Source organism: Malania oleifera, chromosome 3 (genome assembly GCF_029873635.1).
Source record: "Malania oleifera isolate guangnan ecotype guangnan chromosome 3, ASM2987363v1, whole genome shotgun sequence".
In the NCBI taxonomy this organism is placed as follows: Eukaryota; Viridiplantae; Streptophyta; class Magnoliopsida; order Santalales; family Ximeniaceae; genus Malania; species Malania oleifera.
This window is the reverse complement of record NC_080419.1, coordinates 100,690,794-100,707,366: the sequence shown is the minus strand read 5'-3', so window position 1 is coordinate 100,707,366 and position 16,573 is coordinate 100,690,794. Positions and strand designations below refer to the sequence as shown.

At 40.7% G+C, this 16,573-nt stretch overlaps 1 protein-coding gene across 1 annotated transcript; it reads left to right on the top strand.

The window, feature by feature from the left end:
- Nucleotides 1–13,505: 13,505 nt before the first annotated feature.
- Nucleotides 13,506–15,351, top strand: LOC131150982 (UDP-glycosyltransferase 89B2-like). Its single transcript, XM_058102117.1, has one exon. It carries the CDS (start codon nucleotides 13,760–13,762, stop codon nucleotides 15,185–15,187), a length of 1,428 nt encoding a protein of 475 aa, XP_057958100.1. The 5' UTR covers nucleotides 13,506–13,759; the 3' UTR covers nucleotides 15,188–15,351.
- The last annotated feature ends 1,222 nt before the right edge of the window (nucleotides 15,352–16,573 follow it).

Below are 16,573 nucleotides of genomic sequence, written 5' to 3'. Positions count from 1 at the left end.
CATGGAATTAATCAATCAACCTTTAATAATAGCATTGTCTAAATGTCATCATCTAAAGGTAGAGTCCATTTGAGGAGGTTGAGGGAGATTTCCGTTTATATACCCCAGTTTGTCTTTGCCTGAGATATACATCTTGACAACTTGGGACCAAAGAGGATAGTTGATTCCATCCAACTTGATACCGATTGGTGCAGTAGTAGTATCGGTGGTCTGGGTTGAGGCTGAATCTTTACTTAAAACTTCAGTCATTTTTGTGGTCAACTAGGCTAGGATGGAGGATGATGAAGATTCATTGGTATGGGAGTATGTATCGTCCATGGTGGGAGGGTGTGCAGTTGTTGAGGAACTGGTTGGAATAGGTTCGTCATGCACACATGCTCTTAGAATGAAGAGAAGATCAGCCCATGCCTACGAGAGTGGGTGTGTGGCTACTATGGAAGGAAGGGGAAAACAAGATAGGTAAAAAAATCAGGATGAACAACCAAAAAAGGATCGGGAGTAGGGAGCAGGATTTCTGTCATTATCGTCATTGTAGTGATCAAGAGCAAGGATCGTGATCGGATTCTGTCATTGTTGTGATCATGGTGGGTAGAAGGGTTTCTTTTGTTCTTAACAGTGAAGGATTGAATGACAATCTTGATTTTCATCAACAAGAAAGATGAGTCGAGTAGCCTCGGAGACTGATCTCGGAGACGTATCTGCAACTGTGAAGAAGAATCCGCCGTCTGCCATGAGGCATGATAGAGTCTCGAAGACATGGGGTGTGTCTAGGCGTGTCGCCATCATCATTGTCTAAGTAAGAGATGCCCATGCACAAGGCTCTCAATGGTGAACATAATTTTTTTTTTAATCACTAGATAATTGGAACAGAGGTCCTACGACCTTGCTCTAATACCACGACAGAATATAGAAAATTTTGTATATTCAATGTTTTCTTTTCAAGGATGAATGGGCATATATAATAGAGAAACTTATCTATATTTGGCTATACATATATCAAGGCTAAATTGAAGGTTGTCCCTATAATTGAGGGATGACCCTATAATTGAGGGATTTATATCCAAAATTCCCTCCTATAGTCTCTCGGAGGACAACGCAGGTCAACACAAGGCACAGCATAATATCCATAAACAATTCAAATGCATTTGTGAGAAAAGATTTAATTCAAATTTTATAAATTTGGCAGTTGAATTTCCATCTATGTCCAAACTCCTAAAGCCTCTAATCACATGGAGCATTAAGAATTAAATTAAACAATTATTTTTAACTTCCAAATTTTTTTGTCAAAATATTTGTAATAATTCATTCATAGGATTAGGGGCTTGCATATTAATAAAAACAATCTCAATTTCAAAAGTAATGTATAGTAATTCAACGAAAATAATTATCCTACATGTTAGTAAAAGAAATTAGAATTTCGAAGGTACATTTGTCTAAATTTGAATAAAAATGAAATATAATTCAAATTCATATAAATCTAAATTCATGCTCCAAAATTCATGCGCTAAAATATTGCCTTAATTTAATTTAGTGTATTGAAGAAAAATTGCATTTAAAATGAAATCGAATAATATAATAAGTAATCTCTTCCACAATGAATTCAACAATAAAAAAGTTGCATAACACCCATAAAATACACTAACATGTGATTTTTTTTTTTTTTTTGCAATGAAAATACTTCAAAGGCAAGTAAAAATTATTGAACTGTTGAATTTAGACTATTTGAAAGATTAAAACTATATATGTCAAACTATTAATTTCTTCTTCACAAGTTAAATTTCAAGTTAAACAAACCTTACAAAAATGTTAAAAACTTAGAAAAGGAAAAAGTTTCTAGACACATGGGCAGGAAAGTGTGTAGGTGCAACATATTCGCACTGAAGTGCACACTCTTTGCCACAAGTCATGGGTCATGTGCACCCTTTGACTAGTTTTTGTGCATAGACTAGTCCATAATTAGAAGATAAGGGAACAAGAACCCTAGTCAATATTTGATGTAAGATACACATTAATTTTGTTCAATTTGCATACTTCCTATAGTTGTGATTGAGATGATTTCTTAGAAGATTTTACCATATATAGGCTCATTATCTTCCCACACCTCGTCTTATTATTGTTTCGATTGAGGCGCTAGACCTTATCCACATGTTCAACGAGAGAAACCCTTCATGTTGCTAACAATAAAAACTTGTTCTTTAGAATAAAAATATAAACGAAAAAACAATAAAAAGTTATAAGATGACTCTCAAGGAAAATGTGGGAAAATAATTTTGTTAGTCAAGGACACTTAAGGGATATTATTTATAAAAGTAGTTTTTATTTTTATTTTTAACTTATAAAAAAAATTGCCTTATTTAGTTTGATTATATCTTATTAAAATATTGTCAATGACACTCAATACAATTTTGTATTATATCTTATTGAAAACTTGATATACCCTAAATATATGTTAGGGTCAAAATAGTCCTTCAGCCTTAAAGTAGCATTAAGGTGCAGTAGCAATCAGGGTCATTATTGCTCAAGGATAGCTGCTCTGAAGGGGTCAACCCCATGTAGGCCAGAGCGATCCACGCCTGTGCCATAGACAGCTGGTGTCAGCTCCTTAAAGATCAAAGCAATTCATGCCCACGCCATAACTTGCCAATAAATGACCATACACCCTCAGGTCAACTTCTACCACAATAAGTAGGGACTCGGGCAAGAGGTCAATGTAAGTCATTCTTAACCCACTTTACTATTGCATTCAACCTCTTTGAAACGTTCCCTTACTTAGGCATTGGAGTGATCCCTCGGAGTACACCCCAGGTCCTCCACGCCTACTTTGTTTTCACCCTTTTCAGGTTATTGAAGGTTGGAGAGCAACGTCGCAGGTCATCCCCATTTTTATCCTGCAATAGTTGGCGTCGTTTGTGGGAACCGCTTTTGAGAGGTGTTGGTAGAGAATCACACTAGTCCGTTCACTCCACACCTGGAGATTGTTCGGGGGGTCACTAGTGAGGAATTCCTCTCCTTACAAAGGAGAATGGAGGCCTCCCAAAAGAAGATGAAGGATATGTTCAACCTACTCTTGCAGTAAAAAAGTAAGGAAGAACATGTTCCCCACCAACAACAGGTCAGCCCCGACTCAAATAAGAAAATAGAGAACCCAAAAGAGAGTGGGGGAAAAACTAACCTCACTAAAAATGTAGAAGACACGAACAGAGTAGGAGTAAATGAGCAAAGATTGAATAAGTTAGAGGAGAGGATCAAAAAAATCGATTAAATAGAGAAAATGATAAAAGAGGGTCGAACTAATCCCTCTTATGGAGAAACCTCTTTAAAATCCTTAGAGCCGCCATTCACCAAAGAAGTGATGGAGGTCTCATTGCCATGCAAGTTCAAAATGCCGACTTTTGAAAGGTACGAGGATTTGACTTATCCAACGATCATTTGGACACCTTCAAGGTGTTGATGCAATTACAGGGTGCACCTAATGCCATCATGTGTCGGGCATTTTCAACCACGCTTAAAGGTAGTGCCAGGGATTGGTATCGAACCTTACGGCCTGGATCGATCGGCTCCTTCTCTGAGATGGAGCAGCAATTTACCGGCCATTTCATCAGCAGTCAAAGAATCATCAAAACTTTGGCTCATCTGATGAGCTTCGTTCAAGAAGAACAGAAGACGTTAAAAAAGTTCATGCACCGCTTCCTCATCGTGGCCCTGGAGATCCGCAACCTGGACATGGGAGTATCATTACCTACCCTGATCACGGCCCTTAGCTAGAGAATTTCCTGTACTCATTGGGGAAGAAGCCGCCTGTGGATATGGGAGAGCTAATGGCCAGAGCACAAATATATGTCAACCTGGAAGAGATGATGGATATAAAAGGAAGTCAAATTGAGTTGTAAAGAAAGGGTAATATAGAGATCGGCGAACCTTCCAGGCTTAGGAAGAGACAGGAGAACAGCATGTTGCAGGCCAGCTCTCAGGCTATGGGACACATCAATAAGTTCCAAAGTTATACCCCCTTAAACACACCGAGAACAGATGTGTTGATGCACATAAGAAAGGAGTATGTTTCATGGCCCGAACCTATGCGAACACCCTCATATAAACGGAACATGTCAAAATTCTGTCAGTTCCATAGGGAACACCCTCATACCGATGAGTGTATTCAACTGAAAAATGAAATTGAGACCTTGATAAAAAATTAAAAAAAAATAAAAATAAGAAAAAAGGTCATCTATTGAGGTTTGTTAAGAAAGGAGATCGTCAAGGGGAAGCTCGTGAGCAGAAAAGGCCAAACGAGAATAAGAAAGAAGAATAGATCATTCGAGAAATCGTTGTGATCTTTGGCTGCTCTACTAGTGGCAGTGACAGTGGAGGCACTCGAAAGAGGTATGCCAAGCAGGTGCTCTTAATGGAGAAAAGGGATTCAAACAAAAAAAGACCAAAATAGGAAAACGCTATCACCTTCAATAATGAAAATGAAGAAGGAGTACAATAGCCCCATGATGACGCTCCGGTAGTATCCCTTCTAGTGGCCAACTACAAAATGAGGCGCGTGTTGATAGACAATAGGAGCTCGGCCAACATAATGTTCTGGTCGGTGCTCAAAGGAATGAAAATTGGTAGTGAACGCCTCAAAAAGATCTCCGCCCCATTGGTCGGGTTTGGAGGAGACGTAGTACATCCCATGGGAACAATTACGCTACCAGTGACCATGGGGACATCGCCACAGCAAATCATCTCATTGATGGATTTCCTAGTGGTTAATCGACCATCAATATGCAACATCATACTGGCCCGCCCATCACTCAATGCAGCTCAAGCCATAACATCCACTTACCACCTAAAGATGAAATTCCCTACCCCACACAGGACAGGAATGATCAAGGGAGATCAAGTAGCAACTCGAAATTGCTACATGATGGCCTTAAAAGGCAAAACTGAAGTAAGGGAAACCTTGACCATTGAAGACTAGGAGGTGAGGGGAGAGTATCCACAAATTAGCACGTTGGATGATGACCTTACACACATACCAATAAACAGTAATCAGGAGAAGTGTATGCAAATCAAAAGTTACTTTTCCGACCCTTTGAAAACAGAACTAAGTAAACTACTAAATGAGTTCACGGATGTGTTTGCCTAGTTGGCCGATGATATACCGGGGATTGACCCTACAATCATGGAAGGTTGTAGGTAGACCCCAACCATAAGCCCGTAAAGCAGAAGAAGAGGAGCTTCGTGTTTGAGCGAATCAAGGTGATAGATGAGAAAGTAACAAAACTGGTGCAGGCCAAATTCGTTAGGGACGTCAACTATCCGGAGTGGCTAAGCAATGTGGTTTTGGTAAAGAAACCGAATGGAAAGTGGCAGACGTGTATCGATTTCATGGATTTGAACAAGGCATGTCCAAAAGATAGCTTCCCCTTCCTCGAATTGACCATCTGGTAGACTCAACGTCTATACATGAGCTCTTGAGCTTTATGGATGCGTATTCGAGATTTAACCAAATCCCAATGTACCAAGGGGACGAGGGGAAAACATAGTTCATCATAGAAAGAGGACTTTATTGTTACCAAGTGATGTCTTTTAGACTGAAGAATGCAGAGGCAACCCATCAGAGGCTAGTGAACAAGATATTCAAAAACCAGCTCGAAAAAAAGATGGAGGTGTATGTAGATGACATGCTGGTGAAAATCCTAAAAGCGGGAGAGCATTGCAATGATTTGAAGGAAACATTTGAACTACTGCGCAGGTATCAAATGAAATTAAATCCTTCCAAATGCGTGTTTGGTGTTTCTACAGGGAAGTTTTTAGGCTTCATGGTGACACACAAGGGGATAGAAGCCAACCCCGACAAGATAAGGGCGCTGTTGGAGATAAAAGCCCCTTAAACAAAGAAGGAGATCAAGGTCTTGATAGGAAGAATCGCCTCCCTCAATAGGTTTGTCTCCTGTTCAGGAGATAAAGGTCTACATTTCATCAAGGCATTGTGAAAGAAGGGAGGATTTGAATGGGGGGAGGAGAAAAATAGAGCCTTCGATCAGATCAAACATTTCCTTGGTTCCCCCCCCCCCCCCCGCCAACTGTTAAAAAAGGTGAAAGTAGGAGAATAACTCTACCTATACGTGGCCTTGACTCCATATGCGGTGAACTCAGTCTTGGTTAGAGAAGAATAAAGGCAGCACAAACCCATCTACTACACCAGTAAGGTGTTGAATAGAGCTGAGGTGAATTATAGCACAGCGAAAAAGGCAGCCTTCTCCATTATCTATGCAGCTCAAAAGCTGAGACCATATTTTCAGACGTACAAGATAATCGTTCTGGCAAACTTATAGCTAAGATAGATCCTTCAGCAGCCAAAGAGCTCTGGAAGAATAATGAGGTGGTCGATTAAGCTAGGGGAGTTCAACATACAATATCAGCCAAAGTCTCCCATCAAAGCTTTGGTATTGGCTAACTTAATGGCAAAACAATCCTACGAAACAAAAAAGAACTCAAAGGTGTGGACATTACTTGTAGACAGGTTTTCTAATGCAGCCGAGGGAGGAACGGGACTAATCCTCACAGCACCAGACGGTGCAGAGACATTATACGCACTGAATTTAGAGTTCACGATGACTAACAATGATACCGAGTATGAAGCCCTGTTAGCAGGGCTACGCTTGGCGGAGGCACTGGGGGTAGCACGAATTCATGTAGCGAGCGATTCCTAGCTAGTGGTGGAACAGGTGAAGAGAGAGTTCGAGGCTAAGGATCAGAAAATGAAGAAATACTTAGCCAAAGCCCAAGAACACATCAAAGCGTTCGCTCAGTTTGAGATAAAGCGTGTGCCACGAACGGAGAACGCAAAGGCTGATGCGCTGGTCAGACTAGCCTTAGCTACAAAGCCAGACTAGAAGGGTGCAGTCTACTTGGAGCGGGTCGGAAAACCCTTTTACAAGGAGGTTAGTGTCGACCTAATGGTACTTAAAGGTAATGAAGAGGATTGGAGGACCCCTTTGATGTAGTACCTTCGTGATGGATCCTTACCAAAAGACAAGAAACAATCTATAAAGGTAAGGAGGAGGGCGTAAAAGTACACGCTCATAGACAAAGAGTTGTATAGGTGGTCCCTGACACTGCCATACCTACGGTGCCTAAGTACCAAAGAGGGAGAATATGTGCTAAGGGAAATTCACGAAGGAGTATGCGAAAATCACCTCACTAGCATAATCTTAGCCCACAAGGCCCTACGACAAGGATTCTATTGGCCCACAATGAGGAAGGATGCAATTGAGATAGTCAAATGGTGCAATAAGGGCCAGCGGTGCGCAGGAACACCACATATGCCGTCTAACCTTCTCTCTCCCCTGACAAATCCTTGTACCTTTGCCTAATGGGGACTAGATATCTTTGGATCACTGCCTTAAGCGACTGGACAAAGGAAGTTTTGGTTGGTGGAGATCGATTACTTCACTAAGTGGGTAGAAGTTGAAGCCTTAGCTCACATAACCAAGTGAAACATCACCCAATTCGTGTGGGCTTCGGTTGTTTACCAGTTCGTAATCCCGTGGGCCATAGTCACGAACCACGGGAGACAATTTGACAATGAGTGCTTCAAGAAATTTTGTATCAATCTATCCATAAAACTTCTATTCGCATTAGTTGCATATCCTTAGAGCAATGGCCAGGTGGAGAACATGAACCGTACAATACTGCACAGTTTGAGGACGTGGCTTAAAACTTCATTGGGCGGATGGGTGGAAGAGTTCCCATCCATAATCTGTGCTTACCATACAACCTGAAGAGCAGCAACAGGTGCAACCCCATTCATGCTCACTTTCAAGGCAAAGGTAGTCATTCTTGCCGAGGTCGGGATCCCTTCCTGGCGAAGGCAACATTTTGAAGAAAAGTGTAATAATAAAGAACTAAGGGCGGAATTAGACCTCCTTAAGGAGATAAACGAGCAAGCACACATGAGAATCACCACGTACCAACAAAAAGTGGCCAGGTACTACAACACTTGTGTTAGTGTATGGAAATTCCACCCACGAGAACTAGTCCTCAGGAAGATGTGAACCAACTCGGCAGAGCTTGGACCCAACAAGCTGAAGCCGAATTGGGAGGGGCTTGGAACATACACCTTGGAGGACTTAGGGGGAGGGGAGATAAAAAAAAACACATGGAACTTTGATATGTTGAAAAAGTATTATTCATAAAATTTCGTTGCATAAGTTGTACAATCAGTTTAAAAAAGGCTTCAAAAGTCATAGTATAATTTCGAAAGCAATAAAATATCGAACCTATAATCTTTAAACACCAGCGTTGCTTCCTTCTCTGCCTTCCTCCACGTACTCTTCAGTCTCATCCATTTCATCCCCTGACTTTGGGCTCTCATTGCCGTAGCCATATGAGCATACCCCGACTAGAGAAACGTCAGGGTGCATTGTCTTCACCTGTTCTCAACATCTCCGAAAGCCTATGCGGCAAGACTTGGATGTGTCTAGGATGAATTTTTTGGAGTTTTGGTAGTCGAATATTGCAGCACTAGCAGCTGCAACAGCAGTAGCAGTGATCTCCTCATATCTCCTTTTGTAGAGTCTTCTCACGATGGTCAACAACAGTTTTAGCCTCAAATAGCCTATTTTGGGTAGCAACGTATTTTTCACGTGACTCTATGGAGAGCCAATACATCTTAGCCACCTTATCCTCAGTAGCCAGGGACATAGTAGCTAGCTGTAAGCAAAATCGAAATTAACACACAGCAATGAGCAGTAAAATCAAATCTCATGAACTAAGCTACCTGATAGGTGGTGTGCCGAATACTAGAGAGAAGGTTTTTGGGAAGGGTCAGCTTCACCTCCACAAGGTCTTCAACATGCACCGCATGACAAAGGGTAGGACCAAACATAGTAGGATCATAAAAGATAGGTCCTCTAGAAGAAGTGGCCACGGAAGGGGCCAACAGGATAGGGGGAGGCTCATTCTAGACAATAGGGGCGTCCTCGATCTGAGAAAACTCACCTTGTAAGTCTAGCCTCTTCTTCTTCTTCCTACTTGCTCTTTACTTTTGGGCCTCAGCCATTACGACCCCGTACTGATTGAAGTCCATAGCTATAAAAAGAAAAGAGGGAAAGGTAAGAAAAAGTTAAATAAAACACAATACACGCATAATAGGCATAAAGCTTGAGAAAAGTAGAGACCAGGAAAAACGTGAATCAGCCCCCACTACACAAGGAGTCGCTCCTTGAGTAGCTGCTCATGGGGAATAAGCCCCTACTGAGTATTGGCTTGCAGCTCTTGAAGGATAGTTTCCTCTAACCAAGACAAAGTGGGAGCCAAGTGTCACGAGCGGGTTGAAACAAAGGGTACTGTTATACAATAATATAACTTAGGCTTCTACAATATAAATAAAGCATAAAGGGAAGAAAATCACCATCCAAAGGATTGGACCACACACGGGGCTCATGATAATTTAGCTCCCTAGACGCAAAAAAAAAATCGAAACTTCCAATCATTAATGGAAGAGCTACTAGGGGTGAACAGCTTGTAGTTAGGAAGGGCATTGAAATAATACAAGTCCTTCTCTATAGTATGCCTCCTTATTTGATAATAGCTCCAAAACAAAGGCACAGGGGGCTAGTGACCATGTTTAAGGAGAAGGATGGCGAAACATGTCAACATCAAATAAGAATTGGGGCCCAACTACGAAAGGGCAACAATGTAGAAACGAAGCACATAGGAAAAGAAAGCTAAGAAGGGAAGCCTAAGACCTAGGTCAAGGTAATCAGTATATAGAGCAATCTCATTTGGACTGGGCTGCTGAGCTGACTCGGAGTTGGTGGGTAGCCTAAGGTGGATGGTGTTATGGATAACGAATAAATGGCGTACGATTTGCAGCTCTACTAGGGTAAGGTCAGACTGAGCATTCCTAATGGTTATGGGAGATCTAGACTGAGCCTTGGGAGAATTCATGGAGTCAAAACTTTAAAGTGTCAAAAGGACAAACAACTTACACAATACAAAGATTTGGATCAACAGTACATATTTCCAATAGTTTGTTAAGAACACATCCAAGGGAAATGAAGAATGTGAAGAACATTCAAACAAGATATGAAGAACTTTAAGAACATAGCAGAAAAATCAGCACACAGAGCCAAGAAAAAGAATGAAAAGGAACAAGGAAAAGGGTGGAGCGAGAGCATACCTAGCAACAAGGGAACCTCTCTCCACTAAGATAGAGAGCAAATGGGCCAGCAAGCACCTTTTATAGAGAAAAGTTGGCCCAAATCTCTACAAGAACATGAATCTAGAGGAGGCAAGATCATTGATTATCCCATATCTCGAGGAAAAAGCTATAAGTCCCCGTACAAATCTGCAGTCCGAAGAAGATATCATCTAATGCCCGCTTGCTGGCAAAGGCTCCTTACACGCACGCCTCCCAATCAAATGGTACACCTAAGAGATGTGTAATCCCGAGAAAAATCATGATACCCTAAATGTACGACTTACTTAACAAAAAATCTTGAAACTTGCAGGTGAAAGTGAAATTATGGAGACTCTTAGAACTTCAAAAGTATACCATTGCATGCATACCCGTCTTGAAACTGACCCATTTGATGAGCAATGCTTATGAGGCCCAAAGAATATTCCCAAAAATGAGTACTGCTCATTAGGCAAAGAAGACCGGCCCAACTGATGAGCTAAAGCTCATGAGGCCACAAAATATGCCCAAAAAATTAGTACGGCTCATTAGGCAAAGAAGATTGGCCCAACTGATGAGCAACGCTCATGAGGCCCAAAGAAGATGCCCAAGAAAATGAGTACGACTCATTAGGCAAAAATGACCGATCCAATTGATGAGCTAAGGCTCATGAGGCCATAATAAATGCTCAAAAAATAAGCACAACTCATTAGACAAAGTTCTTTAAGAGAAGCTGCTCAGAAAAATTCTTCAGATGAGCTGGCTGAAACAAAGTTCTCCAAGAAGTTGCTCGGCAAAATTCTCAAGAAGATCTAGTCAGAACAAAGCTCCCTAAAAAGCTGCTCGGCAAAATTCTCAAGAAGAGCTAGTTAGAACAAGGTTCCCCAAGAAGTTGCTCGACATAATTCTCGAGAAGAGTTGGTCGGAACAAAGTTCCTCGACAAAATTCTCGAGAAGAGCTAGTTGGAAAAAGGTTCCCCAAGAAGCTGCTTGGCAAAATTCTCAAGAAAAGCTGGTTGGAACAAAGTACCCTAAGAGAAGCGACTCAGCGAAATTCTCGAGAAGAGCTGGTCAGAACAAAGTTCCCAAAGAAGCTACTCGGTAAAATTCTCGAAAAGAGCTAGTCGGAACAAGGTTCCCCAAGAAGCTGCTCGACAAAAATCTCGAGAAGACCTAGTCGGAATAAAGTCCCCAAAGAGAAGTGGCTTGGCAAAATCTCAAGAAGAGCTGGTTGGAACAATGTTCCCCAAGAGGAGCTGCTTGGAAAAATTCTCGAGAGCTAGTCGGAACAAGGTTCCCCAAGAAGCTGGTCAGCAAAGTTCTCAAGAAGAGCTGCTCGGAACAAAGTTCCCTAAGGAAGCTGCTCGGCAAAGACGAACACATCCCAACATCGACTTGGATTAGCCAAATCCAGCTCGTCATTGGCTCTACGTCGGCTCAAATAAGCTGTCTCCCCCCAATCCGGCTTGACAAAGCCAAAAGCATCCTAATGGATTCGCTGAATCCGGCCCGGCATCTGTTTGGATCAGCAGTTTCCCCCAATCCGGCTCGGTATCGAATCGGCATCGGCTCGGATCACCCATATTCCTCCAATCCAGCTCGTCAAAGCCAAGTGCGTCTTAATATCGGCTCGGATCAACCGCCTCCCTCTACTCCAGCTCGGTAACCAAAAAAAAATTAGGACAACTCTCAAACTTTCAAAAATAAGTTCCGAAAAGTTGAAACTAAGGGGGGAAAACTGATATACCTTAAATATATATATCAGGGGCAAAACAGTCCATCGGCCATAAAGGATCATTAAGGTGCAACAGCAATCAGGGTCATTATCGCTCAAGGATAGCTGCTCTGAAGGGGTCAATCCCATGCCATGCAAACCAGAGCGATCCACAGCCGCACCACAGACAGCTGGTGTCAGCTTCTTAAAGGCCAAAGCGTATCATGTCCGTGCCATAACTCGCCAATAAATGGCCATATGCCATCGGGTCAAATTTTGCCACTATAAGTAGAGACTCGGGCAAGAGGCCAAGGTAAGTTATTCTTAACCCACTTTACTGTTACATTCAACCTCTTTGAAACGTTCCCTTACTTAGGCATCGGAGTGATCCCCCGAAGTACACCCTGGGTCCTCCAAATCTACTTTGTTTTCACCCTTTTCAGGTCATTGGAGGTCGGAGAGTAACGTCGCAGGTCATCCCCATTTTTATCCCGCAACAGTTTGATTATATCTTATAAAAATAATAAAAATATTGCCTTGTTTAGTTTGATTATATCTTATTAAAATATTGTCAACAAACTCAATACAATTTTGTATTATATCTTATTCAAAATTAATACAAATCCAAATTCAATACCTCCCCAAATATAGGGTAAGTGACTTTGTAATAATTTGGAGATCTAGAAATGAATATATATATATATATATATATATATATATATATAAAGAAATCCATTATTTGTTACCTTTGTAATACAAATTTTTAAAAATTAAAACAAAAATAAGTTGGCAAATATATAATTATTTAAGAAAATAAAAAATAGAAAATAAAAAAGATTTTCGTAACTAGACATGTTTTAAAATATAACCAAAAGATACTTTCAAATTTTTGTATAATTTTTAAAATAGAAAAATAAAATAATATTTTTTTTAATTACTCCAAAACTTCAACTAGAAAATAGAAGTGGTTTCTATAACCGAACAACATACACAGTATGCAAAAACAAATTCAAACACATGGATGAGAAAAAATATATATATTTTCTTAATTTTATATTTCTAGCGATCCTATCCAATCTCCTAAAATATTAAGAATTGAATTCTTTTAACTTTCATATTTTTTTGTCAAATTCTTTGCACTATTTTTAATTAATCATTTATATTTCTAACTTTTATGCACGGTGTTAGGATACTAAATATGCTTTCAATAGACACCACATAATAAAATTAATTAAGTGTGAACTAGGAAGAAAGGTCACACGCAAAATAAAATAAAATTATACAATAAATAACCTTTTTGGCAACAAATTCAAAAAAATAATAAATCGTGGAAATTGTATGACACTTCCATGTGATCAATAAAGAGTAAAAGCATATTAATTTTAAGATAATTACTTAAAGTACTTAAATTTAATTTAAGTTAGTCAAAAAGAATACAGCAATATATGGCACCAGTTTATTTTTAACTTGACAATGTAAAGTTAAGATGATCATTTTATTCAACGTTAAGATTTTGGATTAAAATTTTTATCTCTATTCCAGATATATTTGACGCGAGGTGGCTAAATTGAAACATTAAAATGTAGAAAGGGTAGGAAGAAAAACTTAAAGTTCAGAAATACAACGGCGGGAAAGTGGGCGGCTGCAACATTGCGGCACCAAGACACGCGGAAACTGTCCCCAAGTCATGTGCCATGCGTCACGGTTTACGGCACAGATTCGGCCACTGGTCCAGAAAACCATGTAGCCGTGAGGCGCATGGCAGTGAAGGTACCTTAGCGGTCCCTTCTCATGCCTATAAATTGGGCCACAACCGAAGTTGCCAAAGCCAAACGACCATCACATACTAGAAGGAGCTCTGATCAAACGCCATGGCACAGCCCACGGTCACCGTTTGCGGCGGCGCAGGTGCCCACGTCCTCCTCTGCCCTTTCCCGGCATCGGGTCACATCATACCCCTCCTCGACCTCGCCCGCCACCTCCTCATCCGCGGCTTAACCCTCACCATCTGGGTCACGCCCGCCAACCTCCCTCTCCTCCAGCCCCTCCTCTCTTCCCACCCTTCTTCCCTCCAGCCGTTAGTTCTCTCGCCCCCAGAAGTTCCGGCCACCGGCCTCGCAGCCAAAATTCGCGCCTTCGGCGAACTTTACGACCCCATCCTTGGGTGGTTCCGGTCCCACCCCTCGCCTCCGGCGGCCATCCTCTCCGATTTCTTTTTGGGCTGGACCCTCCACCTCGCACGCGAGGTCGGCGTGCCGCGCATCGTCTTCTCCCCGTCCAGCGCGTTTGCGATCGCGGTTTCTAATTCCATCTGGCGCGACCTGCCAAAGAACGGCGATCCCGAAAACGCCAATTTCGTCGTCTCGTTTCCGAAAGTCCCGAATTCCCCCAAGTACCCTTGGTGGCAGCTCTCTAAGATCTACCGCGACTCCAAGGAAGGAGACCCAGATTGGGAGTTTTTCAGGAATGGCATCTTGGCAAACATGGCAAGTTGGGGCGTCGTGTTCAACTCGTTCTACCAGCTGGAGAGTGTTTACATTGACCACCTTAAAGAGGAGTTGGGACACGATAGGGTGTGGACAGTTGGCCCACTTTTGCCGCCTGATCACGATCCAGTGAGGGCCACTAATCGAGGTGGGTCAAGCTCAGTACCATCTCACGATGTGTTCAGGTGGCTTGATAAATTGGCAGATCGGTCCGTTGTTTATGTTTGTTTCGGAAGCCGATGTGTGTTGACACAGGCGCAGATGAATGTTTTGGCAACAGGTCTGGAGCTCAGCGGCGTTCACTTCATTTGGTGCGCGAGGACATTAAATGAAGAACAAACGAGAAGTGATGGTGGCAAAATTCCCGATGGGTTCGAAGATCGGGTAGTTGAAAGAGGTTTTGTCATTAAGGGATGGGCTCCGCAAGTGGCAATACTGAGTCACAGAGCCGTGGGCGCTTTTTTGACTCATTGTGGATGGAACTCAACTTTAGAAGGACTCGTTGCAGGAGTCGTAATGTTAACTTGGCCGATGGATTCAGATCAATTTACAGATGCCAAGTTTTTGGTGGACCAATTGGGAGTGGGGATCCGAGTTGGGGAGAACACTCAAAACATTCCTGACTCCGCTCAGTTGGCTCAAATATTATCTGAGTCGGTGGACGGTTCTGGATCAAAAAGTTCTCGAGCCATGGAATTGAGCAAATTGGCATTGGAAGCAGTCAAAGGAGGTAGTAGCTCAGAAAGAGATTTGGACAAACTAGTGGAAACATTGTCTCAACTTTCAAGTACTTTTGAGTCGACGGTAGACTAAGCAATATTAAGAAAAAAGTTTGTCAATCACAAAAGAAAAGTTTGTATTTTTACATTATTGACTTCGGTCACTATTGCGTTACATTGGATATATGTATTTTTACATTGTTGGTTTATTAATTATATCTAATTAACTTAATTGAGTTATTGTTTTGTCTTTATAAATTTTTGTTTCATGATATTTTTTGTACTATTAAAATGAATGCAATCGTATTTAGGGGTGCATCAATATGCGGGTGGCTTTCACCTCCGGGTTTGGTGTCACACCATAGTGTATAAATTGTGCAATGGTGGCTGGCATATCCGGATTATTAAAAGAAAAAAAGTATAGCAATATAACATAAGCATAAATTATATGAAAAAGAAAAGAAAAATTAGTGCCATAGTACACTTCCAACCTTATCAAGTCATCTCACAAAGTCATGGGTATAACTTAATTGTTTATTTATCTAGATAAGTATTTTTTTTTCCTAATAGAGTATATTAATATGAGCTTAGTAAATTGTTAGAGAGAGAAAATTAAACAATAAAAAAGTCAATTATTTACCAAAAGGAATTAGCTGTCTATTAAGCAAATGTAAATTTAGTTGATGAAAAAATTATTAGTAGAAATTTATTAGCAATATTTGTTACAAGCACCTCATAGATTATTCTACATGTGCATGTATGGCGCAAGATAACATGAATTTTTTTGTCACATATTTTTAAAATTCTTTACTTGAATTTTGGTTTAAAAAATTTTAATTACTTTTAAAGAATTTCTATCTCGTTTTATATAATGTAAATATTAAATATAGAAGTCACCTTTTAGTTGATTAAATAAATAAATAAACAATTTAAAGAGTCCAAAGTATTTTTTTTTTTTTATGCAAACTACAAAAATTTCTATTGAACTTGTTAGTTTTTAAAATGGTATCATCTAGCCTTATAACTATTCCTAATCCCTGTATGTACTCTTAGTTTAGAAAAAACATACATGATCTATCTAAGATAAATACACAAAAGGTTGCATAGGATGTTAAAGAGCATACCTCATATGTGCTCTTTCCAAAGAATAAGAAAACCTTATGAATCTAAGCGGTTTTAAGGATCAATATGCAATAAACTCCCTCCTCGATTGTGTTACGCCAAAGCCCAAGAGATAAGTTTCTTGAGTCTGCAAAGATTCAAAGGATAGTATGGAACACTATCTTTCTTCGTACATCATTTCTCTAAGGATGAGCGTAGATTTCTTCCTTTATCCATCTCCTTCATGTAGTCTTTTCTCCCCATCATTTTTTATGTGTAAGCCATTGATTGTACATTCAAGGGTGCTCTCTCTCTCTCTCTCTCTCTCTCTCTCTCTCTCTCTCTCTCTCTCTCTCTCTCTCTCTCTCTCTCTCTCTCT